Source organism: Oncorhynchus nerka, linkage group LG17 (assembly GCF_034236695.1).
Source record: "Oncorhynchus nerka isolate Pitt River linkage group LG17, Oner_Uvic_2.0, whole genome shotgun sequence".
Lineage (NCBI taxonomy): Eukaryota > Metazoa > Chordata > Actinopteri > Salmoniformes > Salmonidae > Oncorhynchus > Oncorhynchus nerka.
The window spans coordinates 28,682,242-28,710,204 of record NC_088412.1 but is presented as its reverse complement, the minus strand read 5'-3'; the positions used below and the strand labels follow the sequence as shown (position 1 = coordinate 28,710,204).

General features: G+C 42.4%; 1 protein-coding gene across 1 annotated transcript in view; it reads right to left on the bottom strand.

Annotated features, from left to right (window-relative positions):
• Positions 1 to 27,828, bottom strand: part of LOC115145024 (xenotropic and polytropic retrovirus receptor 1 homolog) — a 110,574-nt gene extending 82,746 nt beyond the window's left edge. The window contains exons 1-2 of the mRNA XM_029686232.2: positions 27,405 to 27,828; positions 19,020 to 19,071 (exon numbers count right to left, since the gene is read on the bottom strand). Of these exons, the coding sequence (XP_029542092.1) occupies positions 19,020 to 19,071; positions 27,405 to 27,473 (121 nt within the window). The 5' untranslated portion in view covers positions 27,474 to 27,828. The remainder of the gene's footprint in view (positions 1 to 19,019; positions 19,072 to 27,404) is intronic.
• Between the last annotated feature and the right edge of the window lie 135 nt (positions 27,829 to 27,963).

Sequence of the window (27,963 nt, the reverse complement as noted above, 5' to 3'; positions counted from 1 at the left end):
AGCTTCCCTCCTCCTCTGGGTACATCGACTTCAATACAAAACCTTGGAGGCTAGTGGATCTCACGCCCCCATAGACTTACACAGTAATTATAACAAATTCCGGAGGACTTCCTTTAACCTATGAGAGCTCTTGCAGCATGAACTGACATGTCCACACAATCAAAGGATCAGAGAATGAATCTAGTACTGACAGCATAAGCTACAGCTAGATGGTACTGCAGTGCATACAATTTGGTGAGTAGTTGACTCAAAGAGAGAGAAAGACAATAGTTGAACAGTTTGAACACATACATTTCTTCCAAAATTAAGGAGAAGCAAGAGAGAGAGCTATATTTCATAGTATATTTTCTTTCACTTTCACTTACTTAGCTAGTGCAGCTAGTTAGTTTAGCCTACTCAAACACCCACAAACAGAGAGGGATGCTATGTTAGCTAGCTGGCTATGGCTATCCAACACTGAAACTCAAGTCAGGGTAATTTATTGCCACCGGGGCTGCCGACTAAACTGATTGCTGCCGACTACACTGTACTGCATGATTGTAGCGGGTTTACTAACACTTGAGCTCAAGTAGCTATGTTGACTCTGTTGTGATAACAATTTAGGCTGTGTATAGCGGTTAGCAGTCATGGAAAGTTTTTTTTGCCTGGTCACAGACAGCTGATGTGTTCTACACTGAAAAAGGTGAGAGGAGGAGAATGCATAGATGGATGCGAGAAGGAATTATATATACACCATGAGATGTTTGAATGGGTCTGGTATGAAAGTGAACTCTGTTTGCGTGTGATCAGGGATGTATTTATTGTGCCGATTCTGTTGAAAAACATTTCTTAAATGGAAGCCAACGAAATGAATCGGGGATAAACACCTGAATTTGTCCAATAGAAAACTCTCGTTTGCAACTGTTGGACTAATGATTACATCCTAGATCAGCTAGATGCAGGCAAGATTGTGCAAGGCGGTACTGAATGTGTCACTGTCTGTCACCTAGATTACTCAAACTTCTCTCGACCTGTGCACCTACGTTGTAAACTTTCATTCACAGGCTAGGTTGTAGCAACCTCATGATGGGTACAGGTAAAAATTTGAGTATCATGTAGTAGCTTAAACCTATTGATGTTACATTGAACTGGGTGAATGGAATATGAATGACAGTCATCCATTATGCTGTAATAGAAATAAGGCCATGTTTATTAAAGAAATAATCATCCTCCCTCATCTTAAATGGCTCCGACCGCCACTGTTACTGTCATATCGCGATCGCTAAATCTGTCATGAATGACCTACACACCAATGTTAACTGGGACTGTCTTCAGGCATTTTTGTATTTCTTACTGCAGTAGTAATACTAGGCTCCCTGGTGAGAGCTCATTCTGAGAATTGCATTGGAAAACGCAAATAAACAGTCTAGCATGCCATTCTTATTTGAGCCATAATCTGGAGTTAGAGTACCAACAGCTCTCAGGCCATCTGGCCTGGTTGTGTGGGCTGTATACAGGAAGTCAAGTCACCAGGGAGTCATGAAAAAAATAAGACAAAAACAAAACTGAAAATAATGGACCATTGAAGAAAGTTAATCTATGCTATTTTGTTGTTATTACGGCCACCTAAGTGATAACCGGCTGTTTTGATTTTGGTATCACTTTCCAATGCAATGCATTACACCTACAAAATGTTACCTATAAAAAGGCCAATCCAGAGGTTGTAACCATGGTAATGAACTGCTTTACAGGATATGCATCATATACAGAGGGAATGTGCATCCAAACCTGATATTATTAGATTAGCTGCTATTTCCTGATTCAATTAAATCAGGAGGTATTGACCTTGCCTCTTGTAGTGACTCATGTTTCATCATAATCTGATTACATTGAAGAATAAACCATTATGGTTCACACAATACAAAGTACCTGAGATCCCAACAGATATCACAAATAACCAGAACATTTTCTATTTTAGGGAACAGTATAAATCCGACGGGAGGTTTAAATGAATCCACCCCAAATTGCAGGTGATTTCATCCAACTGCAAAGCATTTACTTATGTTCTGTAATGTTCATGAGTCATTCGATCGATATGGCTTCCCAGAAACATTTGAAACAAATCCATAGCCATGGGCAAGCATTTAGGCTAACAGTGGGAAAGCTCCTGGATAGGAGAGAGAGAGGGAGGCTGGTTTGGGAGCTGGAGGGGGGTGTGTGTGGCACACTGTCAGTGGAGCAGCATGGGGCAAGGGCCTGCTGTGTTCAAAGAGCTCGGCGAGGGCAGAGGGGCTTTGTCTCTCAGTACGGAGAGCAGTGCCACTCCGTAATGTCATTCATTCAGGAGGCTGAAGAAATTCAGCTTTTTATTTATTGACCCTTATTTTACCAGGCAAGATGACTGAGACCATATTCTATTTTACAGCAATGACCTGGGGAAGAGTTACAGGGGGATGAGAGGTGATGGATGAGCCAATTGGAAGCTGGGGACAATGAGGTGGATGGTATGAGGGCCAGATTGGGAATTTAGCCAGGGACACCAGAGTTAACACCCCTACTCTTACGATATGTTCCATGGGATCTTTAGTGACCACAGAGTCAGGACACCCATTTTAACTTCCCATCTGAAAGACAGCCCCCTACACAGGGCAATAACCCCTTCAGAGTGAGTGCCTTCTACTGGCCCACCAACACAACTACCAGCAACATCCGGTCTCCCATCCAGGGACCTACCAGGACCAACCCTGTTTGGCTTCAGAGCCAAGCCAGCAGTGGGGTGCAGGATGGTATGCTGCTGGCTTGGCCCCTAAGACCCTCACAAACTTCTACAAATGCACCATTGAGAGCATCCTGTTAGGCTGTATCGCCCACAGTCGCAGGGCTCTCAAGAGGGTGGTGAGGACAGCCCAACGCATCATTGGGGGCACACTGCCTGCCCTCCAGGACATCTACAGAACCCGGTGTCACAGGAAGGTAAAGAGAGATCAAGGACCTCAGCAATCCGAGCCACGGCCTGTTCACCCTGCTACCCTCTAGAAGGCGGAGACAGTACAGGTGCATCAAAGCTTGGACTGAGAGACTGATAGAAACTGTTTATCTCCAGGCCATCAGACTGTTAAACAGTAATCACTATCTGGCCTCCGCCCAGTACCATGCCCTGAACCTTAGACAGTCACAAGCCGGTTACCACCCAGTACTCTACCCTACACATTAGAGACTGCTGCCCGATATACATGGTCATTGAACACGGGTCACTTTAATAATGTTTACATAATGTTTACCCACTTGATATGTAAATACTGCATTCAAGTCATGGCTCATCCTATATAAGTCCTGCTGTACACACATATACAGTGCCTTCAGTATTCATAACCATGGACTTATTCCACATTTTACTGTGTTACAGTCTGTAGTAGAAATGGATTCAATAGATTTTTGTTCTCTCACCTATCTACACACAATACCCAACAGACATTTTTGCAAATAGAATACACCCCTTTGCTACGACACTCCAAATTGTGTTCAGGTGTATCCAATTTCCTTCGATTATCATTGAGGTGTCGCAACAACTTGATTGGAGTCCACCTCTGCCCAACTGAACTGTTTGGACAGGGTTTAGAAAGCAAGACACCAGTCTACAGTAGATAAGGTCTCACAGTTTCCAGCGCATGTCAGAGCAGAAACAACACAATGAAGTCCAAAGAACTGTCTGTCGATCTCTGAGATTGTGATGAGTCAAATATCTGGGGAATGGTATAAAACAATTTCTAAAGAGTTGAACGTTTCCAAGAGCACAGTGGTCTCCATCATTGGGAAATTGAAAAATTTAATGGAACTACCCAGACTCTGCCTAGTGCTGGCCGTCCAACCAAACTGAGTAACTAGGCAAGAAGGACCTTGGTCAGGGAGGTGACCAAGACTCCAATGATCACTCTGACAGAATTACAGAGTTCCACTGCTGAGATGGAAGAACCTGACAGAAGGACAACAGTCTCTACAGCACTTCACCAATCTGGGATTTATGGGAGAGTGGCCAGACGGAAGCCACTCCTCAAAAAAAGCTGTTTGCAAAAAGGCACATGAAAGACTCAGAGCATAAGGCAAATTATTGTGGTCTGATGAGACAAAAATGTAACTATTTGACCTGAATGGAAAGCGCTATGTCTGGAGAAAACCAGGCACAGCTCATCACCCTCTAACACCATCCCCACCGTGAAGCATGGGGGTGTCAGCATCATGCTTTTCAGCAGCAGGAACTGGGAGACTAGTCAGGATAGAGGGAACAATGAATGGGTCCAAATACAGGCAAATCCTTGATGAGAACCTGCATCAGAGTGCAAGACAATGACCCCAAGCATACAGCCAAAGCAACGCTGGAATGGCTGCAGAACAATAACGTGAAAGTCAGACTTGAATTCCATTGAAAATCCACCAGTCCCTATCTAACTTAACAGAGCTTGAAAACTGTATATTCCGGACTTTGACATTGCTCATTCTGATCCTTCTTAATTTCTTGTTCTTTCTTTTGGGGGGGGGGGGGTGGAAGATAATGTGTGTATTGCTAGATATTGCTGAATTGTTGGAGTTAGAAACATAAGCATTTCGCTGCACCTGTGATAACATCTCCAAAACTGTGTACGCCAACAATAACCTTTGATTTGATTCATCTAGGCTCAGTCCAATTAGACCGGGAGAATGATGTAAACATCTACTGTAAGCATATATGGAGATTGAGTTTCAAAGAAAGAGAGAGGTGTGAACTTGAAGTGTGTTGGACAAAAACAAAGGAGCTAGATGCCGGATATGAGAGGGTGTCTAGGCCTTGAGTCTGTGTGTGGCAGGAAAAGGAGAGATTGGCCAGGTTGTCAGAGGTTGTCTGTTAAAAATGGGTCAGTGTGTCTGACCCTGTTAATTCAAGCCTGGTATGAGCTTGCCCTTCAGAAAGCTCAGACTCGCTAATGCACTAGTAATGCACAGCCATGACTAAGTACTTCCTGTCAGGTAGAACTGCAGCCAGAAGGGAGACAAAGGCTAGATCTGATCTAAGGTTATGCAAAGCAGACAAGCTGCTAGAGTAGCTAAATGACAGATCTGGAAATCAGTTAGGCTAGGCCTATGTCAATGGACGTTTCTTTAAAAAGCATTATCTTTATCCCTGTTAAGAGATCACAGGTATAACATGAGGTCTTCAATCTTTGATCTATTTTCATGGCCTAGAAATGTTGCCAGCTATCAACAGCCAAATGAAAACAGAAGGTTCTTCCCCTTGAATGTCAAAGTAACCATCAACAACAACAAAAAACTAATGATTCTGCTCCCCTCCTGGGTGCCATGGTTACCTTTGGCTGTGAGGGTTTTTGCTCTGTTCAGCTCTTCTGTTTTTAAACAGTCACTTAATCACATAACTAGACACACATCTCAAGTCATTAAAATGCCTATGAGGAAATTAAAATGAGAGCTTGCAGCAAATGGCACTTTCATGCCAAGGGAACAATAGGTTATCCATGCTCAATTGAACTGCATACTAATTGGGTAATCACAGAGTCTAATTATAAGATGTTGACTGTCAGGACAACATGCATTTTGCCTGTGGGGAAAGAAATGCTCATCATAGACAAATTGTCGTTTCTTAAGCCACAATGAAATGGTTCAAGGTAACAATCGGTCAGTTGTATAGCATATAAACAGATAGGGAAATTGTTCAACACACTGAGGAGGTGGTGGGCTGGTTAGTTTTGGTGGTGATGGTGAAAGACAGAGGGTGGATAGGGGTGAGTCTCCTCAATCAGAGTCAGTACATTTAGGACTCTTCTCCACCGGTGGTATTCTCTTCCTGGCGTCAGAGTCAGTACATTTAGGACTCTTCTCCACTGGTGGTATTCTCTTCCTGGCGTCAGAGTCAGTACATTTAGGACTCTTCTCCACCGGTGGTATTCTCTTCCTGGCGTCAGAGTCAGTACATTTAGGACTCTTCTCCACCGGTGGTATTCTCTTCCTGGCGTCAGAGTCAGTACATTTAGGACTCTTCTCCACCGGTGGTATTCTCTTCCTGGCGTCAGAGTCAGTACATTTAGGACTCTTCTCCACTGGTGGTATTCTCTTCCTGGCGTCACCCAGTCGTCCCCAGGACACAGAGGCCAGACTCACCATACCACTGTAATGGGTTATTATTAACACTCATCACGAACACATTATCCACAAGCTGCGGATTATATGAAATATGCTAATTTCCCGAGGCCACAAAGTGTTACCAATTAAAGACGCTGACATTCTTGTCCTAGATCTACTAGCTCAACGCCAGAAATTCTTGGACGGTTCTCCAACAGCTGCACAAGCGAGGCAGTAGAAACGGTAACCCTGTGTATTGTGTGCCAGCAAGCGTGCGTGTGTGAATGTGTGGCAATCCAGTGTCTCCAGGAATAAGCAGGCTGGTCAAAGATGAAGAAAAGGAATGCTGGCCCATCTCTCCAGTCTCCACAAAGAGAATATTACAAATCAAAAAATGAAATATTTTAAAGGAAAACTTTCAACTGTTAGCCACATGAAGACATCTTTAAAGTCGGTGGCTTGATTGCAATGACCAGGCAGAACTTAACACAGGTTACCACTGGCTTTCCTAAAACATGACTAAACGGGAGATTACATGCACCTGCTGGCTAAACTAAGCTTGATTGCAACGAAAAACCAACAAGGGTAAACCAGTAGATTAGTTGATCTTTCTCATTGACCTCTCACCGGAAACCGTAAAGGCTGTTGAATGAGTATAAGAATATAGAAGTAGTAGGCCTATATTTGTTTCAAACGTTTCACCTTAGTTGACAAAATAATATAATATATGCCATTCAAAATAACTTTATAGACTACATTTTCATTTGATAAAAAAACATAGATTATATAACTCAATCACAATTTACTTGATTTAGTTACACATTTCAAGTATGGACTCTCCAGGGATTTTATACCCCCAATATTGATAAGAAATGACCATATCAGGCTATTTATTTTAAAGACAGTTGTATTCAATGGATTACATACATTGGAAATGAATAAAATAATTAGAGCATGCTACACCATCAACATCAGTTCATTTGTATTTGTATTTATTGTGATTTCTCATTAGCTGCTGCCCCTTCCTGGGGTCCAGCAAAATTAAGGCAGTTTATACCAGAGGGCGACCGATTAATCGGATTGGGCGATTAATTAGGGCCGATTTCAAGTTTTCATAACAATCGGATATCGCTATTTTTGGACACCGATTTTTTTTTTTTTTTTTACACCTTTATTTATCCTTTATTTAACCAGGCAAGTCAGTTAAGAACACATTCTGATTTTCAATGACGGCCTAGGAACAGTGGGTTAACTGCCTTGTTCAGGGGCAGAATGACATATTCTGGGGATATCAGATATCAGGGGATACAATCTTGCAACCTTACAGTTAACTAGTCCAACGCTCTAACCACCTGATTACATTGCACTCCACGAGGAGACTGCCTGTTACGCGAATGCAGTAAGCCAAGGTAAGTTGCTATCTAGCATTAAACTTATCTTATAAAAAACAACCAATCAATCATAATCACTAGTTAACTACACATGGTTGATGATATTACTAGTTTATCTAGCGTGTCCTGCGTTGCATATAATCGATGCGGTGCATATCGTTGCTCCAATGTGTACCTAACCATAAACATCAATACCTTTCTTAAAATCAATACACATAAGTACATATTTTTAAACCTGCATATTTAGCTAAAAGAAATCCAGGTTAGCAGGCAATATTAACCAGGTGAAATTGTGTCACTTCTCTTGCGTTCATTGCACACTGAGTCAGTGTATATGCAACAGTTTGAGATCGAAAGAGTCTTGAAAAATGTTGGCTGCAATCAAGACTGAAAGATAAACTCGACATCTGCATTAGAGAGTGGTAATTCACTGGCCAATGTTGGCTGCAATTGTGCGGGTGATTTTAACACGTATTGATGGTTTAACGTGAGATCAATTAGCGAAAATCTTGCGGCTTTCAATGGTTGCAATTGGCTCAATTTTACTGCTACATCAGAAACATGTCAGAAACTTGGATCTTTGACAAGGATAATATGGTCTATTTCAGGATAACTGCCATATCCACTTGAGTCACAACAGCATTACTTTACTGATAATGAACATACTCAGCTGTGTGAAATATTGCTGTAACACAAACATTTTCCTTTCCACATAAATGATGGTTTGTACATTCTAGCTGTGTAAACCACAAACACACACTATACTGTATATCTATCCAATCCTCTAAATACACTGTATGTCTAACTTAACAGTGGCTTTCTGTAACTGGGATAAATTACGAGAATCGTGAACAGAGGCAATATTTCCAATCTAGCACACAGTTAATATAATTCAACATTTAATATAAAACAACAAGTTGTCCAGTAACAATATCATTGAATAATTGATTCACTGCACTCTCCTCCCATGCCACTGGATATGAATGACATTTTAAAGAATCAGAAAACCATATTACAATGGGGCAAAAAAGTATTTAGTCAGCCACCAATTGCGCAAGTTCTCCCACTTAAAAAGATGAGAGAGGCCTGTAATTTTCATAATAGGTACACTTCAACTAGATGAGAAAAATCCAGAAAATCACATTGTAGGATTTTTAATGAATTTATTTGCAAATTATGGGGGAAAATAAGTATGAAACGGCTAGCTTAGTTAGCGGTGGTTCGCGCTAAAAAGCGTTTCAATCGGTGACGTCACTTGCTCTGAGACCTTGAAGTAGTGGTTCCCCTTGCTCTGCAAGAGCCGTGGCTTTTGTGGAGCAATGGGTAACGACAGGGTCCCTGGTTCGCACCCGGGTCTGGGCGAGGGGACGGTCTAAAGTTATACTGTTACAAATGCTTTGACCCCCTGCCCTCAAATGTGCTTCATATGGCCATCCTCTTGAAGTAAAAACAAAGTGGAGAGGTGACCCATTGCTATTCTCAGTGACATTTTGCAACATTATGTAAAAACACTTCATTGTCCATCCCTGTAATGAGAGCACTTAACAGAGGAGAGAAAAGTTGGTCCCCAAGGCTCCAACTCACCACTGTACTATATTCCATTCACTGTCAATGTCACCAGTCTCTCTTCCTCTCCTAGTTCATCCCAGAGGCACAACTGAGCAGGGGGAGCTCTATCTCATTGCAGAAATGGCCCATTTCTCCTTCTCTATCACTCCCGCTCTCGCTCTCTCTCACACACCCACACTGACCCCATGGGAAGACACTCAATTTAAACCAACATGGCTCTGCTAACAGAAGCACTTGGATACATTCTGAAAAAAAGTATGTTTCCTAGTTCCTGCTGGCCATTTGAAATAGATCCCTCTTTGATTGCTGCCAGGTAGACAGAGTAAAATAGAGCATCTAGTCATGCCGTTGTATACAATGAATCTGTCAATAGCAGATCGGGAAGAAGCTTTACCATAATCTTCCATCTAGTTTGAGAATCTCCAACCACTGTGGTTCCTGTCATCTCCTGCTCCCCCTGCTGAGCATTAGAATAAAGATTAAAGAGAGTCAGTGGGCGAGACAGTGGGAGATGGAGGGAGGGAGGGGCCGACACAGACCTCAATCAACAGCCACCTGACAGCAGGTTACCCAGGAAGATACCAGCAGCCAATCAGCAAACAGTCTCCAGCCATCTCTCCAGAGGGACAATGGAAAGACGGGCAGATTTGAGCACTGAAGGACACTGTTTCTCCTACATACTGCTGGCGCATGTGCCCATGCACAAACACAAGCACACACAGGGGCACAACACTTCGTATTGTGTGTTTATACATACAGTACTGTGATAGTTTCAAAGTGAAGTGATTTGTTTGAGATGAAAGAAGTCAATGGGGGGAGAAACGTGATTAAGAAATAGCTTTGTGCGAGTTGAACATCGTTCCCAATTAAACTAATTGTGCTTGTAGATAATGAACAGTTTCTCATTTCCCCAGCTCAGCAGCTTTGGAAGACTAATTGTTTACCTGAAAGATTAGAAGAGCATGTAATGAATGCATTTCATTTGCCTCAACGCGAATAAAAGGGACTTGAAATACCTCAGTACTGCCACCATTGTCTATAGTTCACCCACTCCTACGCCTGGGTGTTTGTGCACTCTGTGAGAGAGAGATGCGATAAAGTCAGAACAGACAAGGGCATAGTAGCCTATGTCTCTATTTTTCTCAGACAGTATTTGACTTGTTGGGCTCCACACTCATGACATATTGTGCTGTCATAATTTTAATGGATATGGATTGAATAATACACAATAATTCAATATATATTTTTTAAATACCATAACCATGATCAAAGAGGACGCAATATGCCACAACCCATGCAAGATTGATCATGTCCATGAATCCAAAAAAAAGGTTACGTTTTACATAACATGACAGATGGCAGCCCCAAGCTAACTGATTTGGCTTTGGCCTGACTAAAAATGCTACAGTAACCTGTCACAGTCAACAGAACAAGCCAACTGAGCAGAGACTATGTCTGAGAGTCTTTTAATCGTGAACAAACACTCTCACTCCTGAGACCTGCATCATCTCATTCTCATCTCAGTCTGTCTGTTGGCTATCAGCCCATCCATATGATACCCAGATTACTGCCAACACACAGCACACTAACATGCTGGTCTCCATAAGGATGTCTCCATCCATACTTCCTTTGTACGAGAGAGATGGCGCTAACCTACTGATTGCATAGACCTACTGCTCATATACCTTAAAAGGCTAAGTGCTAGTTCTCCGGAAAGACCTGGACTACTGTGAGCACCGATAACCTGGTGCTCCCCGGTCCCATCCCACCCTCTACCACACATCCCTTCCCCAACACCCATTCAGGCCAAATCTAATTCACAGATGAATAATGGATGGACTTTCATCTATCAAGATTCTTTCCCCCCTCTTCTCTTGCACTGTGCACTATAGCTGCAGAGATAATGTGGAGGGCAGCTCTCTCTCTCTCATACTGGAGGCAGCATATCATCACATTTGTGTAGTGTCATAGAGCAGTAGAGTAGAGGCACTTACAGAAGTTGCACACATGGGGAACCTTTTTATAGTAGCCTAGGGTCTGGGAAAAATGTGGCCTTTTACAGACGCATTTCATGCAACTCTAAGTCATTTTACATGACTGGAGACTATGGCAGAATATTTGTTTCTACTTTGACACTGACAAACTGAGATCAATAAAAACGGCTTTGTGTAAACCTAAAAATATTGTAGACTACAATACAAGGAGGAAATGATAGTCCTTAAAATGCTTTCCAGTTTCACTGACTAACTCAATGATGAGCAGCTCACTCGCTGGTGATTGCCGATGCGCTCGTAACAACAGCCTCTCTCTCTCTTGTTTGACTTTGTAAAACAATATTTGGAAGTTGATCAAATATGTTGGCAGCCTACAGCATAGCCTTCTCTTATCAGCAGGAGCCATTTGTTTTCCAACCTGTGTTTTCCCTCGATTGTACTGTTAATATTGCGAAAGGCCTGTTTTGTCAGCATGCTGTTTTTTTACTGACAGATTTGCCATGCGTTCCCAACTGTAGGCTATTCCTTGTTGTAAACTAGGTGGTTCAAACCCTGAATGCTGATTGGCTGAAATGTGTGGTATATCAGACCATATACCATGGGTATGACAAAACATTTATGTTTACTGCTCTAATTATGTTGGGAACCAGTTTATAATAGCAATACGGCACCTCGGGGTTTGTGATATATGGCAAATATACCACGGCTAATGTCTGTGTCCAGGCACCCCACGTTGCATTGTGCATAAGAACAGCCCTTGGACGTGGTATATTGGCCATATACCACACCCCCTCGGGCCTTATTGCTTAATTATTGGGCTACAATCCACAGCCAGGCTATTTTTTTTAAAGCTCTGTGGATAAATGATAGGCCTTCTCATGGTGTAGTAGGCTATTCTGAATGACTTCATTCAGTAATTCTATAACTTTGGCAAATTTATTTCAATGTATAAGGAGTGCTGCAGTTCCTTCATAACTCTTTGCGCAATTCTATAAGGAAATAAATGATGAAGTGCAACACTGGAGAGATGAGAGTTGCAGGCTCATGTCTATCAGAGCAGAGAGGGAGAGAGATCATAGAAAGGGAATCTCATTCTAGTCATGTGAAAGATACTGGCACACTTCTCACACAGCCACAGCCAGGAGTTGGTCTCAAACATAGGTAACATTGTTATGCAAACCATAAACCCGGTCCAGCCCAATCCAAATATTTGGCCAGGCTGAAAATCATCTTTTTCACATAGTTTTTTTTTGTGGGGGCAGGAGAATTAACGAAGAGGCAACTTGAAAGAACTTTGTTCGCTTTTGTTAAAATGTTTACATTGCAAAAAGTGAGAAAATAAATGTCATGCCATGAGAGGTACAGGATCATGCCAAATAGGTTCCGGTACAAAACGGAGACGTGCCGGATACTGTTCAAATTAAGCACTGTTTTAAACCTAACCCTAACCCTAACCCTAACCTTAACTGTAACCTTAACCACGCTGCTAACCTTATGCCTAACCCTAACCTTAACTGTAACCTTAACCACGCTGCTAACCTTGTGCCTAACCCTAACCTTAACTGTAACCTTAACCACGCTGCTAACCTTATGCCTAACCCTAAAATAAAAGCCCATTTTGACTTTGCAGCTGGCCCATATAGTGGAAACCTTAGCTCTACCTCCAGGACAAGATTCATCCCAATAAAAGGCAACTTGTAAGGAGAGGGAGCGAAAAGGCCACATCTCCCCACTCCTTCATCCAATTAGTCCCCTGCTTTTTCATTGTTCATTACCCTGATTCGATTAATCTATAACCTTGAGTTTCCTCTCAGCTCTTTATTGACCCTCCCCATCCTCCCATCTCCCTCTCTAGAGCACTAGTCAGTATGTTGATCATCCTTGTAGACTTCCCTCAACTCCTTGATATCTTTAACAATCTCCACTAGATAAATGCCCCCAGGCTTCTTCCTCCTCTCCTCCTACTGTAAAAGCAGTAGCACGTGAGGCTTTTTCTACAGATGCACGGCCAGAAAAGTGAGATACGGGTGGCACCAGGCAGCTAGCGCTGCTAAGGAGGAATAAACCCACAAACACTGAGCAATTAGCATTTTCATCTAAATCAGAGAGGCAGCTTGTGAAGCAGCCCATCAATAATGCAGGCTGGTGGGAGACCCTGGCTGCTAGGCTACTGGCCCACAGAACGTACAGGGCTGTGTCCTTGGGCTACTGAGACTGGGGAAGGCTCCTGCTCAGAACTCCTGCTTAGATCCACACAGGGGCCTCTCCTATTGCCCACTGTAATAACAGCTGCTAGACCTCGACACACGTGAGTGGAATAACAATCACTAAAATCATACCACCGCCAGGCTTCAAATAGCCAGCCATGTCCTCTAGCAACCAACAGCAGCAGACAAAATGGAAGGCCGGCCCATCGCAGAAGGTGGAGAGCTGCGAGTGGAAATCATCATGGAAGGTGGAGGTCTCTGGGAGTGTGATTCATGTTAGCGCTTTCATTAAGTGGATTACGTACTTATCCCACATTACTATTCCTCCTCATACGTTTTACTACCATGTTTATTTTCCTTAATTAATGCAGTGGTGCCTTTGAAGTGCAATAATAAATGTGTCCAGGTGAGGTGTGTGAACAAAAGACTGCCATATTGAGGATGAAAGAGATCGAGCATAGTGTTGTTCAGTGGTCTTTGACCGGAGAAAAGCAGGCAGGCTAATTGCTAGTGACTGTTCTCTCAGCAGGCAACAAGCTTGTCCCCCTCTCCTCTCTGATAACAGCTCTGCTTACTGCTCCACTCTGAACGACCTTCACCAATGCAGACTGGGGAGTCTGTCTGTGGCTGCAGCCAAACCCACCCACACACACACACACACACACACACACACACACACACACACACACACACACACACACACACACACACCACTATCTCACCAATTTTACAACCAGCAAGATAACTTCTAATATTGTCTCCCTCCATGTCCGTTTCTTACATAATAATCTGATTGGTGGGATCTTCAGTCTGAGTTACCTGAAGTGTGCTGGAGCCCATCTGCTGGTATTGAACCTGAGGCCTGAAGTTGAGACACAATTGCTTTTCTGCTGTTATTGATTCAGCTACATAAAACATTAACATGTTTTGAGTTTCAGGAGACACCCCTGGATTTCTATGAGGAACTACACAGGAAGAAAAACTCCACATGACAAAGGGGCTGAAGATGGTTGGCTGAGCCAATAGCTAGCAGTAGAGTATAAACACATACTTTATAACATCTATTGTATTCCATACAAAACACAAAGGCTAGCTGTGTAATCAAGGTATGAACAGTCCAAAGGAGGCTGGCTGGATGAGCTATAGGAGGAAGGGCTCATTGTAATGGTTGGAATGGAATAAATGTAATGTGGTCAAACATGTGGTTTCCATTTGTTTGAGACCATTCCATATATTCCATTCCAGCCATTACAATGAGCCCTTCCTCCTATAGCTCATCCAGCCAGCCTCCTCTGGAACAGTCATATAATATTCCACTGCAATAACAGTGTAATCAGGCTGCACTGAGGGCCATGTTGCCTGCTGAGTCAGAAACAGTGGTCAGTGGGACTGCTGTGAGGAAAGAGGGGGAGGGCTCAGCCTGTCCAGAAGGCTGCTCTTCTGCCCAACTGAGCCATCATTCTTTATTATGGTGCTTTATCCTTTTACAGTCCGTCTCAAACTGCTGCTGCTCCATACAGTATTAACACTGAAGCACACAGATACAGAGGCATTATGCATCAAACATCAACAACCAATGTACTCAGGGGAAGACACGTAAAGACTCCCCTCATTCCATTCAATCTGCAGTTTCACGCATGGCTTCCGTCCTCCAAGCTATGTATTATAGAGCAACCTAGAGAGACTATAAAACATTTTACTGCCCGTTTGTGATAAAGACCTCAGCTAACTTAGTGTACGTGCTTGGCTGTGGGAAATCATCTTTATGGTGTCCTCCTGTGAGCAGTCAACAGCACAACCCTTCCCCCACATTCCTCCTCTACCTTGTTCAAGCTATGGGGGGAGGGGTGGGTTCAAGCTATGGGGGGAGGGGTGGCCCCCGCCCTTCCCCATGTGAATCATCCGGGTGGGCCCCGCCCCCCGCCCTTCCCCATGTGAATCATCCGGGTGGGCCCCGCCCTTCCCCATGTGAATCATCCGGGTGGGCCCCGCCCTTCCCCATGTGAATCATCCTTGATCACCCCTGATGTAACTCTGCCAATAGACTAGGCCACTACGGCATGTAACAACACTGAGAAATAGTTCCGGAGGCAGACTAATTCCTCCCATTGCTGTGTTTATCTGCAGTTATTGTTTTAAAATCTCATAATCGGCGGGCTAATTGAATTGGACTTGGTCTACTTTAGGGAGACCCCCCCCGCTGGTAGGCTCGCGGATCCATTTAAAAAAACGGGGCCTTTTTCTTTTGAACTCAGTCAGGGTCTCATTGTTGAGAGTTGTAATAGTAGAAAACACAAGGTGCAATTTCAAAAAGTGGTTGTTGCATCAGCAGCTTTCCTCTTGTTATGTCACTCACTGACAGTCACTCAATTAGCCCATGTTTTTGATTGATAAATTAGTCTAGCCAGCTATCTAAATAGTAATAACCATGGCCGAATACCGACCGGGCACGCTGGGCACCTCCAGGTGGCCCCCATTGAATTTGGTATTGCAGGAAATTAACCAAATCTGGTACAATGCATTTAGTTAAGAGAGTTAAGTAGTAAATTGTTTGCACAAATCAGTTGACTGCATGTGTGTGTATGAATGTGGGTTAGCAGACCCGCCAGCCACTTCAGCCCCTCGTGATGAGTTCAGATTCTTTGCGGCCCCCAACCCCCATCAAAGTTGCCCATCCCTGATCTAATTCGATCTTACTGGAGAGAGACAGAGAGGAGGAGCCTGAGCTCGGGCCAGATGCTCCTCAGTTCATTCTCCTGGACTGAGCTGCAGTGCAAAAGCTGTTCTAATTCAAAACTAGGGAGCAAGAACAAAGGATCTCCCAAGAGGTTAAATGCCATAGAAGAGACTCTACAAGCACTCTGGTGCTGTATGGAACTAGAACAAGCTCTCTTATTTACTGAACATTTATCCGAGTAAGGTAGGTAGCGCTGATCAATGCATTTCTGTCAAAATGTAAAATAACTTTCCTCATCAGTCCTGAAAACAGGCTTATATTTACTCCTATATAGAGAAGGTCACAGTGTAGCAATTGTTCGGGAATTGATGACAGACTAAAATCTTCATCAACACAACAGGTAGTATTGTATGGCCAATACAGTATTGTGTCAGGAGTTGTATCATTCATATCTTTCTAAAAATGGCTCTCACATCCAAACCATCCAAACAATGCCTTCGGCCTGACCACAGGAAAGCCTACGGTGTTGAGAACAGTGGACACACAACCCATTGTGCTGCACCCCAAGACATTGTGTAACATGCACTTCTGGGATATCTGATAGAAGCCTGGATGAAGAGAAGGTCCTTGCAGAGGCTTCGAAGTGCTGTATTCCTTCGTGTTGAATCTCTACTATAACTGTATCAGGTAGCGGGTCAGCTAGAGGGAGCGGTAATAACCCAGTAAATTGTCTCCCGGAGGCACCAGTACTCTCACAGAATACCAAACCTGACTCAGACACGGCAGGCCTCGCAGTCGAGAGAGAGAAAAACATCTCAGAAATCACATTCCCGTAATTACTCTTTCATTGAGGGGTGATTTAATCAAATCATCCCTTTTTTTAACTCAATCAGATTTGAAACAGGGTCTGTGTGACGAGAAGTTCTGTGCTAAGCGTGTATTTCACGGGAAGCCTCGTTCCTCATATGAAAAGTAAAGTGTCTGGCGCTGAAGTACAGGGGTTCAAAATCAAATCAAATCAAACTGTATTGGTCACAGGGCCTTCCGAGTGGTGCAGCAGTCTAAGGCACTGCATCACAGTGCTAGCTGCGTCACCACAGATCCGTTCGAGGTTCGATCCCAGGCTGTGTGGCAGCTGGCCGCGACCGGGAGACCCATGAGGCGGCGCACAATTGGCCCAGCGTCGTCCGGGTTAGGAGAGGGTTTGGCCGTCCGGGTTGTCCTTGTCCCATTGTGCTCTAGCGACTCCTGTGGTGGGCCAGGCACATGCACGCTGACATGGTCACCAAGATGTTTCCTCCGACACATTGGTACAGCTGGCTTGCAGGTTAAGCGAGCAGTGTGTCCAGAAGCAGTGCGGCTTGGCGGGGTCGTGTTTTGGAAGACGCACGGCTCTCGCCCTTCGCCTCTCCCGAGTCCGTACGGGAGTTGCAGCGATGGGACAAGACTGTAACTACCAATTGAATATCACGAAATTGGGGGAAAAAAGGGGGTAAAGAAATTAAATAATAATATAAAAAATATTTTGTACTGCTCACATACACATTTAGCAGATATTACAGCGGGTGTAGCAAAATGCTGGTGTTCCTAGCTCCAACAGTGCATTACTATCTAACAATTCAACAACCTTCAATATGTGTTCCTGTACAGTAGCTGGTCCCATGTATTCCTTCTCCTATTTCTCTGTTTTTCCATTATTTTACTCTTCATGGTGGCTTCAGGAGTGACCTACATATGGCAGCTCTGACAGGGGCAGACAGGATGTGATTCATCAGCCATCTTGAGGATAAGACCAACCTCAAACCCTCAGGAGAATGTTTAAAGGAGACAGCTCATATGTTATCACCAAACTAGACACACAGACAACTCTGTCATTTAGGCTTCACATGCCATCATTGGTTGAAATATGAGGTGAAAGTTTGGCTGATTAATCATACTGTCAACGGCTGTTCGCTGGGCTTTTCTCCTCTCACCACGATGCGACTAGAGACTACTGTACTAGAGACTATAAACACAGGCTGACAGTGTGGTCTTTGTCAGATTATTCCATGCTTCATGAGTGGTGAGGGAGTCTTCTTTTGGAGTCGTATAGCGGAAACCGACCATACCTTCAACTTGTCAACCTGGACACAGTAAGAGTGGGTCCCGGGCAGCATTGAGCAAATTCTCAGTTCTGCTTCTTTTTCCTGCATGCTCGTTCCAGCCATGTTCATCTCCTAGCCTGTCAACCGCACCTGCCAACTTCCTCTTTCCTATTCCACTGGAACTTTGGTTTTGGAAACATCAAAGTCAGACCAGAGGAGGCTTGGAGACACCACTCTCTCACACAGACACACAGACACACAGACACACAGACACACACACACACACACACACACACACACACACACACACACACACACACACACACACACACAGAGCCACTGACTGGAAATAATGTCTCTCTCACACCTTAACAGAAAGGCCCGGCCCGTCGGCCCAGTCTCCTGGAAGTAGACCTTCAGAGAGATGCAGCTCCCCAGTGAACAAGAACTAGACACTTTTCACAGATCAGTGCCAGACCGTTCAACCATCACGTCTGTGGAGAGTCCTCACGCAGTCCTCCACACAGAGCAGCACTTCTTTGTATGATGTAAGTAGGATATGCATTCTGTCGTGTAAACCAATTCTAGCATGACAACTCAGGCATTCATCTAAATACTGTTGTTGGATGTTGAGCATGTTTTATGCGACCATTGTATTTAGAGGACTTCTATAAGAGGACCCTGAGTGTGGTCATCCAGTGACTAACTGCACTGCAACTGAAGAACTCTTACCTCCCATCACTCTGCATCTAAAAACAAACCATTACGCTGGTCCCTGTCACGCCTCGCTAGCAGCCTGACGTTGTATATTAATTATAGCCAAAGGCCTTATCTCAGCACTGCACAGTGGTGGGGAAGTCACTGCACCCAGTGGCTGCTGGGTCGTGTGAGGGGTGGCTGGATGATCACTGGAATTTCCTCTATTTTTAGCAGGGCCTGTTATTTCGGGGTGTCAGTACGTACGGGTGCGGGGCGAGCTCATTCTGTCCGTGGACCAGGAGTTGACTTACCTTCTATGGATGGGGCCTGGTCCTGGGCTGCATACAGCATACTCTTGAACGCCTGGAAAAGGAACAAACAGAGGGATAATCACTCGTCAGTTTCTCTACTGTACAAGCAATGACCTGCTGATGTTTCATCCAATCAATCAACACCTTTTCACATGGGTAAATGATTGCAATAATTAGTGGGGTTGACGTAATGAACAAGATATCATTGATTGATAAATTCAAGTAATCTACTTACATAGCCATTGTCATGAGTAGTATGATAAGTCAATTACTTCACACAAATGAAGAAAGAAGACCAGAAAACTAAGTAATATATTGAAAGTATATCTGAAATTTCCAAACTCAGTACATAATGTCTACAGGGAAAAATTACCTTCGGCAACGATCGGCAAGATGTGTGAAGATAATGATTCCAGGCGGACTTATAGGACATCAATGCCGTTGTATTTAACCATGATGTCTGATGGACACAGTTTCCCTGTCACATTTCACATCTCTCAAATGAAACAGAGATAGAGGCTAGTTCTTATCAGTTCTCACAGTTCTTATCACACCCAAGGATTTTGTCTATGGTTGAAGAGGGACCACAGATGTGCAGGGAAAGTTTTCTCAAGACATTGTTGAAGGTGCTCTTCTAAAATCACATTCCTTATTTTCAGAGAAACCAAATGCATTGGTTCCGTACACAAATGAAATAGAGATCTGTAATCCACTAGGATCCTTTGCATGAAAAAACAAGTTGTTAATGGTGTACTGCACCCTAGGAAATATAAATTCAAAATACAGGTCTAACCTGGCTGCTATCAGGCTACCTGCCATGACTAGATCAGCAGACCTCCGTCAACCTGGTGTAGATGTCAAATTGAATAGAATCAAGGAAGACATGGATGCATTGTACAGTGGAGTTAAATGCAAACTATTAACGATATATGGTGCCATGGTCTCTCTCTGTGGAGACACCCTGGCACAACATAAACTGGCAGGGTTCAAAGAGAGTGTGGGCTTTGCCTACAGTAAGTGCAGACACTGTGAGTGTTCTTTTGAGGACATGCAGTCACACTTCAATGAGGATGCATATACTAAAAGGACATTGGAGAAGCATGTCACACAGTGTGATGAAATAGAAAAAGGCACAGACGGACTTGCTTAGCAACAGCCTGAGAACAACATATGGGATCAATAGAAGGAGCAAGTTAGTTGAATTCCCAGCCTTTGATATCATACAAACGCCGCAAGACATTATGCATGTCATTCTGGAGGGCAAAGCCTCATTGGAAATCAGATGTGTTTTGAATCATCTTGTTGTGTCAGGACAGATTGATTGATTCCCTTGTTCCCCTCTAGATGTTAGAGATCGGCCATCCCCAATTTCTGTTTCTACATTAACGTCAAGTGATGGATAAACTAAAACAGTCATCTGGGCAAATGCTTGTCCTGCTAAGGATATTGCCATTTGTTTTGGAGAGTTTGGAAGTCAATGCATATATACAACTGATAATTGATCTAATAGAGAATGTACAGATAGTATTTGCACCTGTTCTTTCCTAGACTGTGTCTAGGTTGAAGTTACTCATTGAAAATCATTTGAAGCATTGGAAGGAGCTTTTTCCAGACCGCAATGTTACACCTAAACAACATTATATGATACATTTGCCATCACAGATAAAGTCATTGGGGCCAATGGTTAGACATATGTGTATGCGGTTTGAGTCTAAACATTGTTTCTTTAAACAATGGGCTTCCAAGCTCAATTAAAAAAATATTTGCAAGTCTTTGATTAATCAGAACCAAATATATGAAAGCTGCCAAAATGTTGACAGTTCAATGCACCCAATTTTTTCAAACGAAAGGTAGATGGGACCTGTATCAGAGGTTAAAGATCAACAATATTTACATGGAAAATTGAGGGACTTCCTGGGTTTCAATGAAGTAAACCAAATCAACTGTAGTAAATGCATAACTCAGAAGTCCATGATCTTTGCCAAAGTACTGAATGGGAATATGCCAGAATCTGGACTTGTCAAAAACATATTTCTTGGTGATTCTAGGCTTTATTGTTTGGAATATCAACCACTTCAAACTATACGCTTTGATAGAAACGCTGTGGCTTATCAAGTTGAGGTCCCACACCTTGCACAGGTCACTGAGTTAGTGGATGCTGAAAAGCTGGTTGATTTAACTCTTATTACACAATTAGCAACAAGAGACAAACGTATGTACAAGTCAAATACCGTCTTGGGGATGTAATAGAATTGTACAACAGTTGAAATGACTCATAGTGTGTTCCCCAGATATGAACAGTGTCTTTGTTCTGTGTCTACATGTATTTTTATTTTCCTTTATTTAACTAGGAAAGTCAGTTCAGAACAATTTCTTATTTTCAATGAAGGCCTAGGAACAGTGGGTTAACTGCCTTGTTCAGGGACAGAACGACATATTTTTAACCTTGACACATCTGGTATTCTATCTTGCAACCTTCGGTTACTAGTACAACACTCTAACCACTAGGCTACCTGCTGCCCCATAATGATTGCTGTGCTGTGTGTAAGATTGCAGGGTAGCCTAGTGGTTAGAGTGTTGGACTAGTAACCGGAAGGTTGCGAGTTCAAACCCCCGAGCTGACAAGGTACAAATCTGTCGTTCTGCCCCTGAACAGGCAGTTGACCCACTGTTCCCAGGCCGTCATTGAAAATAAGAATGTGTTCTTAACTGACTTGCCTGGTTAAATAAAGGTAAAATAAAAAAATTAAAAATTAAATTGACAATAAAACAGTGAATTCCATTTGGTCATTATCTGTTCTTAATATGTGAAGAGATGAAAAGGATAAGATGCTTGAAATAAGAAATTGTGACTTTGACAAAGCAGTTTTGTACTTGTCAGTGTAGATCAAACAGCTTTATAATTCTGGTAATTCTAGTTTCGAGCATTAAGTTACTCGGAACCAGTAATACAATCTCAGTAACAAGTTATATTATCTTATTACGATAATTAAGGACAAAAAAGCTTGAAACAAGAAATGCTCTAACATACAAACTGCCTGGTAAGAAGAAATATCTCGTCAGACAAAAAACAAGCATCTATTGCCTTGATTTAAGATATTTAATCTTACTTAAATTGACATTTTTTGCAGTGTAGCCTATATTACAAACACCTCTTTCTACAGAATGGGGTTATTTCCTTCGATCACTCTGACCTTGCAGATAATGGATACGGATAGATAATTACGAGATACGTCTTAACATGACTTTATTCTGTGAGGCCTGGACCTGAATATATCCCTCTTCCTCCCTACCAATCTAACTCTGGCAATAGCAGTCACTGTGAACACGTTTCTTGGACGTCCAGTCAAAGAATTACACTTGTGCCTTCAGTGGGATAGACACAGTGGGATAGACACAGTGGGATAGACACAGTGGGATAGACACAGTGGGATAGACACAGTGGGATAGACACGTACCCGCATGGTGAACTTGTGTCTTGTGCAACAGTGTACAACCAATATTTTTGGGGATTCAAAGCTTAGATGTGACAAAGAATAATTGAAATAATGACGCATAGTGAAGAACAAAATATCTTCTTGACAACCATATGTGTAGTTTATGTTCCATTCCCCCATTCTCTGGAATGGTTTATCTGATGTTTGGATAACGTGGACATATGAGAGGAAAGGATGATCATTTATCCTACTATGTGGGAGGAACCTACTTAGAAACTCTGTTTGCTCATTTTCCAACCTGAACACCAACACTGTAGTCAGATATTACTCTATGCTCTTATCGAACACTTCATTTGTAGTTGACATTCTTCGCAGGAGACCACCTGTGGTTCATGTAGCAGGGTTTACCATCCAAACTAATAGTTGGAAGAGACAGAGGGGACGCATTCATCAAGATGTAGGCATATTGCCATGGCAATAGCACCGATGGTAAAGGGGGCAGGGCAGGGCGGCTCTTTTTTGCATGCCCCCCGACTGTAGTGTAGTACACCAGCTTACAGAGATCAACCTGCAGGTCTCCCCACACCTCATTGGGCTGATCGTCTTCTGTTGAGATGTACAGTAGTAAAAAATAACTATATCAACTACAATAATGCAGGTGCTGGGTGGTCTGAGATCTGAACCTCCAATGATTCTCATCATCACTTTAACTGAGTGGATCTCTGAGTGCAGGACTGACCGAGACCAGATGCCTTCTCAGTAGGGGATAGAGGATGAGGTGTGGGAAGCTCGCCATGCCATCTCTGTTGTCTAAGTAAGATGCATACATTACACCAGAAGTGTGTCGTTTTGTGTTGGCTATAGGCTAGCATGATCATATTCATCCTGTCATGTGCAATGATTTCTGTTCTCATTTTAACCATGCATCTTTTGTTAACGTCAGTGGTTGGAATAGTGAAAACGTTTATATGAACCAATCATTTGTATTTATGGTTCACATTTTCCAGTTTATGCAGCGAGTCATCTTGCAATGTGTGCCACTGGCAGCGCTCAAAACCTGCATATGGGCCCACCTGACGGTTGAAACACTGCACAGAGAGGCTAGAGTGGGAAATGAGCCCCACACAGTAACCACTGCATGTAATTAACATGTGTACCTGCTTATGATAATAATTTTATTTCCCTTAGGAATAGGAACTTCGTTTACACAAGCATTCTCCTGAACATATAAACCCACGCAAGTGATTCGATTGCAGAGGTAAAAGCACAAGAGGCTTCCTTCTGTCGCCCACCCACGCTGCCACATTACCCTCTCCACCTTGCTCATGTTACGGCTTCTGTTGCTTTACCACGCTCACACAGAACAGACCAGGAACCAGACCAAGGGCCAGCCTAGATGGAACCGAGAACCAAGACCATGTACCAACTGCACGAGCCAAAAGGAAAATGTCCACGAGATAAAACAAAAAGGACAAAGGACAAAGGGAGCAGTTTAATGTTGTTTGTTTGACATATTATCTAGAAGAGTGAGATTACTCTGTTTATAATGCCAGCATAACACACAGGAATGAGCTCTGCTTTCCTAAAGAGCAGCAGCAGACCTCAACGCTAAACAGGTGTTTAAAAAGGACAGTCTCATAAGGATGAGCAGACTTCATTACTTTATCACTTCATCACCTTGTCAATTCCTCAATTCACATGCAAGCGTTTTGGTGATTAGAGGCATCTTTTCTCCCAAGCAGCCTAACCAGCTGTCCTGTTGTAGCCAAAAGGCATTTAGAAGAATCCAAACAATGTTGCATTGGGAAAAAGAAAAGAAAGAGTAAGGTCATTGATGGATGGTAAGAAAAAGAGTTGAAAGACCCAACTAAACGGTGGGGATAACAGGGAGACATGTTGTTTGCTGAGGTTTCCTCCACAAAGCCTTGTTCAAGAAACGTCTCAAGGACAGAGTGATCTCTCCTCTGTTTTGGCAATAAACAGACGTGTATATGTAAAAGGACCCTGAGCTCCAACGTGAAGTTCATAGAAGCATGTCAAATCTGGTGTCAAATGAAAGCTAAGAGTATTATTGGGAAATTCAACCATTGTCTATCCTAAATACTAGGATTAAGCAAAGGCTTTGATTAGTGGTCAAGCAGATGGAAAGGGGGGTCTTAAAAAACACCTAGCAGGAAAAGTCTTAAAAGGTATTAGAAATACATCAAAACATAATAATGTTGAAGTAAAGCCCTGACAACTAATATCAACACTTATATTTAGTTTGGATAAATTATGTTCCTTACGTAAATTTAAGAAACATTGCCCTGTGTCTTGAAATTCATCATATTTTCTAATTTCTCTCCCTCATGAAGAGGGAGGATAATGAAAGTTCACAGAAGTAACAAGTAAATCTAGACCTACCAGTTAGTCAGTGTTTTTACTGATGCCTATTTGATTTATGAATTATTAACTGATTCAAACTTGAAATGTTGTTACCAAATTGTTAACGAAATTTCCAAAATAATCTTTAACGGAATTTGTGCAATTGAATTGGATACAATGGGAAATCATAGTAGTCACAAACCACAGATGGGTCAACTGCTACAGTCCTCTCTTCCAACGGAATCCTGTTATGTTCAACTCATTACCATTTTCTTTCTCTTTCTGTCGTCTGGTGGTCAAAGCAAGTGTGAAAACAGTCTTGACAACCCCTCCCTCTCCCTCTCTCACTCTGCTTTTCTGTCTTTTCTCTCTAGTTAATGTCACCTGTCCCGACTCTTAGTGAACCCTACCCATGAGCCCCCTCTCTTGTCATTTACTGTAACCAGCATCCTCACCCCCTGAGCACCGGCACCGGATGTCCATGGACGTTGAAAAGTAGTTCACATTTGGTCAGTCCACCCTGGCCTTGATTTCAACGTCCACAGACATCCATTTTTGGTTGTTTTTTTAAGAAACGTGGTCACATATAAAAACGGAGGGAGATTTTACCGAAATTCTGTTACCAAACTTTGCAGTTCTTCCAGTGAATGTGTTTTTGTAAAATGTTCCGTGTAAAATTGTTAAAAGTATTCCTTGTACATGTGTTTTGTTTTTTGTTTTTTTGCCTACATGAAGTGAAAAATCTAAGTCTCAGCACAATTCCACCCTAAAATTGCCCATAACCTTATTCCCTTAATATTTCCAGGGGATAAAATTAAGATTCAGAGGCTCTTAACCTAATGTAAAGTGCTATATTTCCAAATATTTATGACAAGTTCCCCATCAATCCAGCGCGCAAGCCTAATTAATGCAAGACCAAACAATACATCCCTCACACTCAGAGAAAAATGACAAAGTCCACTCATCAACCACTACTTCACTAAGCAAAGTGATTTAGTTAGTAATACTGACTATTTATAGATGGCATAGAAATGGATGGTATGCCAATCTATGCCAGAGAATCCATCATCCATCTCAGGTCATCCATCTCAGAGCTGACTGAGGTGTAAAATGGCTGATATGGGCCATGCATTGGTCCCCGTACTACACGCGTCAGGCTGCAAGTACAGACAAAGACTAATATGGCCATATGTGGTTAACCCTCACCACATCCAAGTGAACGCATAGAGCCTCCTATACCTACTTAACGAGTTAGGTAGATCAATAAAGGTATTTATAAGATGTATATAAACATTTTTTATTTTATAGTATGGTATATGGCCACATTGTGAGGCATGCAGGTTTGATACTGGAATGCAGACTCAGACTCTTCCAGAGGCTCACATCAGCATCTTTGTCTATAATTCATAGAACAAAATGGAATGGGGCAAAGCCTTGTCAGAGCCCGTCCTCACTCAGACTCTTAATGTGAACCAAGAAGATGTGGGGTGTGACCCTGAAAATGCTCCTACATATCCCAACAAAGACCTTGCCTTTGATGTACCCTTACTCTGATCTCTCCAAACCATAGATACAACCAAACATGGCCAGTTTTAAACTTTGTGATTTTGGTCCGTTCAATTAATGCTTGTCAAACAAAGCAAGGCATAATATCAAATGAACAAAAATTGAAATGAACTAAATAACTTACAGAATAGCGTTATTCAATCAAATTTGTTGTTGTCACAAGGCAGGGACAGTAACATTTTATGAATTATAATGAAAACATTGTATTGTCATTCTACCCATTAACAGAGAATATCCTATGCATAATAATTTGTATATATATATATATATAGTTATATGTTTTAAAATCGTATTTAAAAAAGTGACATTTCTCATTCTAAAAAAATATTTTAGGTCTGGTTTCCAACACTGGAAACCAATAACGGACTAAGCCACATAAATACTATCCTAATTGTTCAGCGTTCCAATGTAATGTAGGATGTAGCGCACACGCGATGGAGACCTGAGCAGGTGACAGATATATGTCAACATCCACAAATATAGAGAAAGATAATAATGTATCCCGTAAATATCATCACTAACCTAAATAAAATAACAATTAACTAAATGAATAAATGCTTAGGGTCTATGAATAGCAAGTATGTTATCTCATGAACAAAAGGCTTCTACAATTAAAGTGACAGCTTCAGGAATGGTTGCACAAAGATAAGTAGGATGCATAAAATCATGACCTAAAATTACAAAACAACACTAAATTAAAAACAAACAAAAAATGACTAAGACGGTTTATCAAAAAGAAAGTTAGAGCTTACGCAATAGCCAACCATAAACTGTAGACTATCCTTATCTAGTAGCCTATCCAAGTAATCTTTTGTTACACAATTCAAGAAGTAGGCTAAAAGTTAAAGTGACAGCTGTAACAAAAACACAAATCAAGATTAATAAAATGTACCAAGACTAATGACAAGACCATATTATGCTATTAATTCACTATGTATTCATAAAACGATGGATTCGAGGGACTTTTCTCACTTTAAATCAGAAAGCATTACTTCTAAACACAATCGTGTGAAATTACCTCATATTGAAGGTACTGTTTCCTCCATTCCGGAGTAATATGAGACGAAAGGTGCTCCGCGAATTTCATTTTGTTGTAGCAGCTATATATTCAACCTCCGTAATTCCTTTTAGGACTGTCCCCTGTTGACTCGAGTTTTGTTATATCTGTCAACTTGCTGGTTCGCATGCGGCAGCCTGCACTAGCGCACTCTGTCTTGTCCAAAATAACGTACTCCAAATTAACTCTGTCCCATACTATTCTTAAGAGGGATGGCGGAAAAGAATCCTCCCGCCCTATAACAGGTGGTTTGATTACGATATAACGGTTCCGGTGCAAATTCAATGACTTTCTCCCTTCGATCTCTGGTAAGGTCTGGGGACATAGCAGTCCGCCATCGCATTCAGCCAACAACGTGGTTGCGTCACTCCGCAGTGACAGCGGGCGCGGTGTGTATCCTATCTGAAGATGGTTTTAATGTCTGTGATCTGACGACTGTACTGTACTGCGCTTCCTTTATCTTTACTAGGCTATTAAAATATAGAAAATTATTGGTAGATTTTTTGTAGAAAAAGCTATC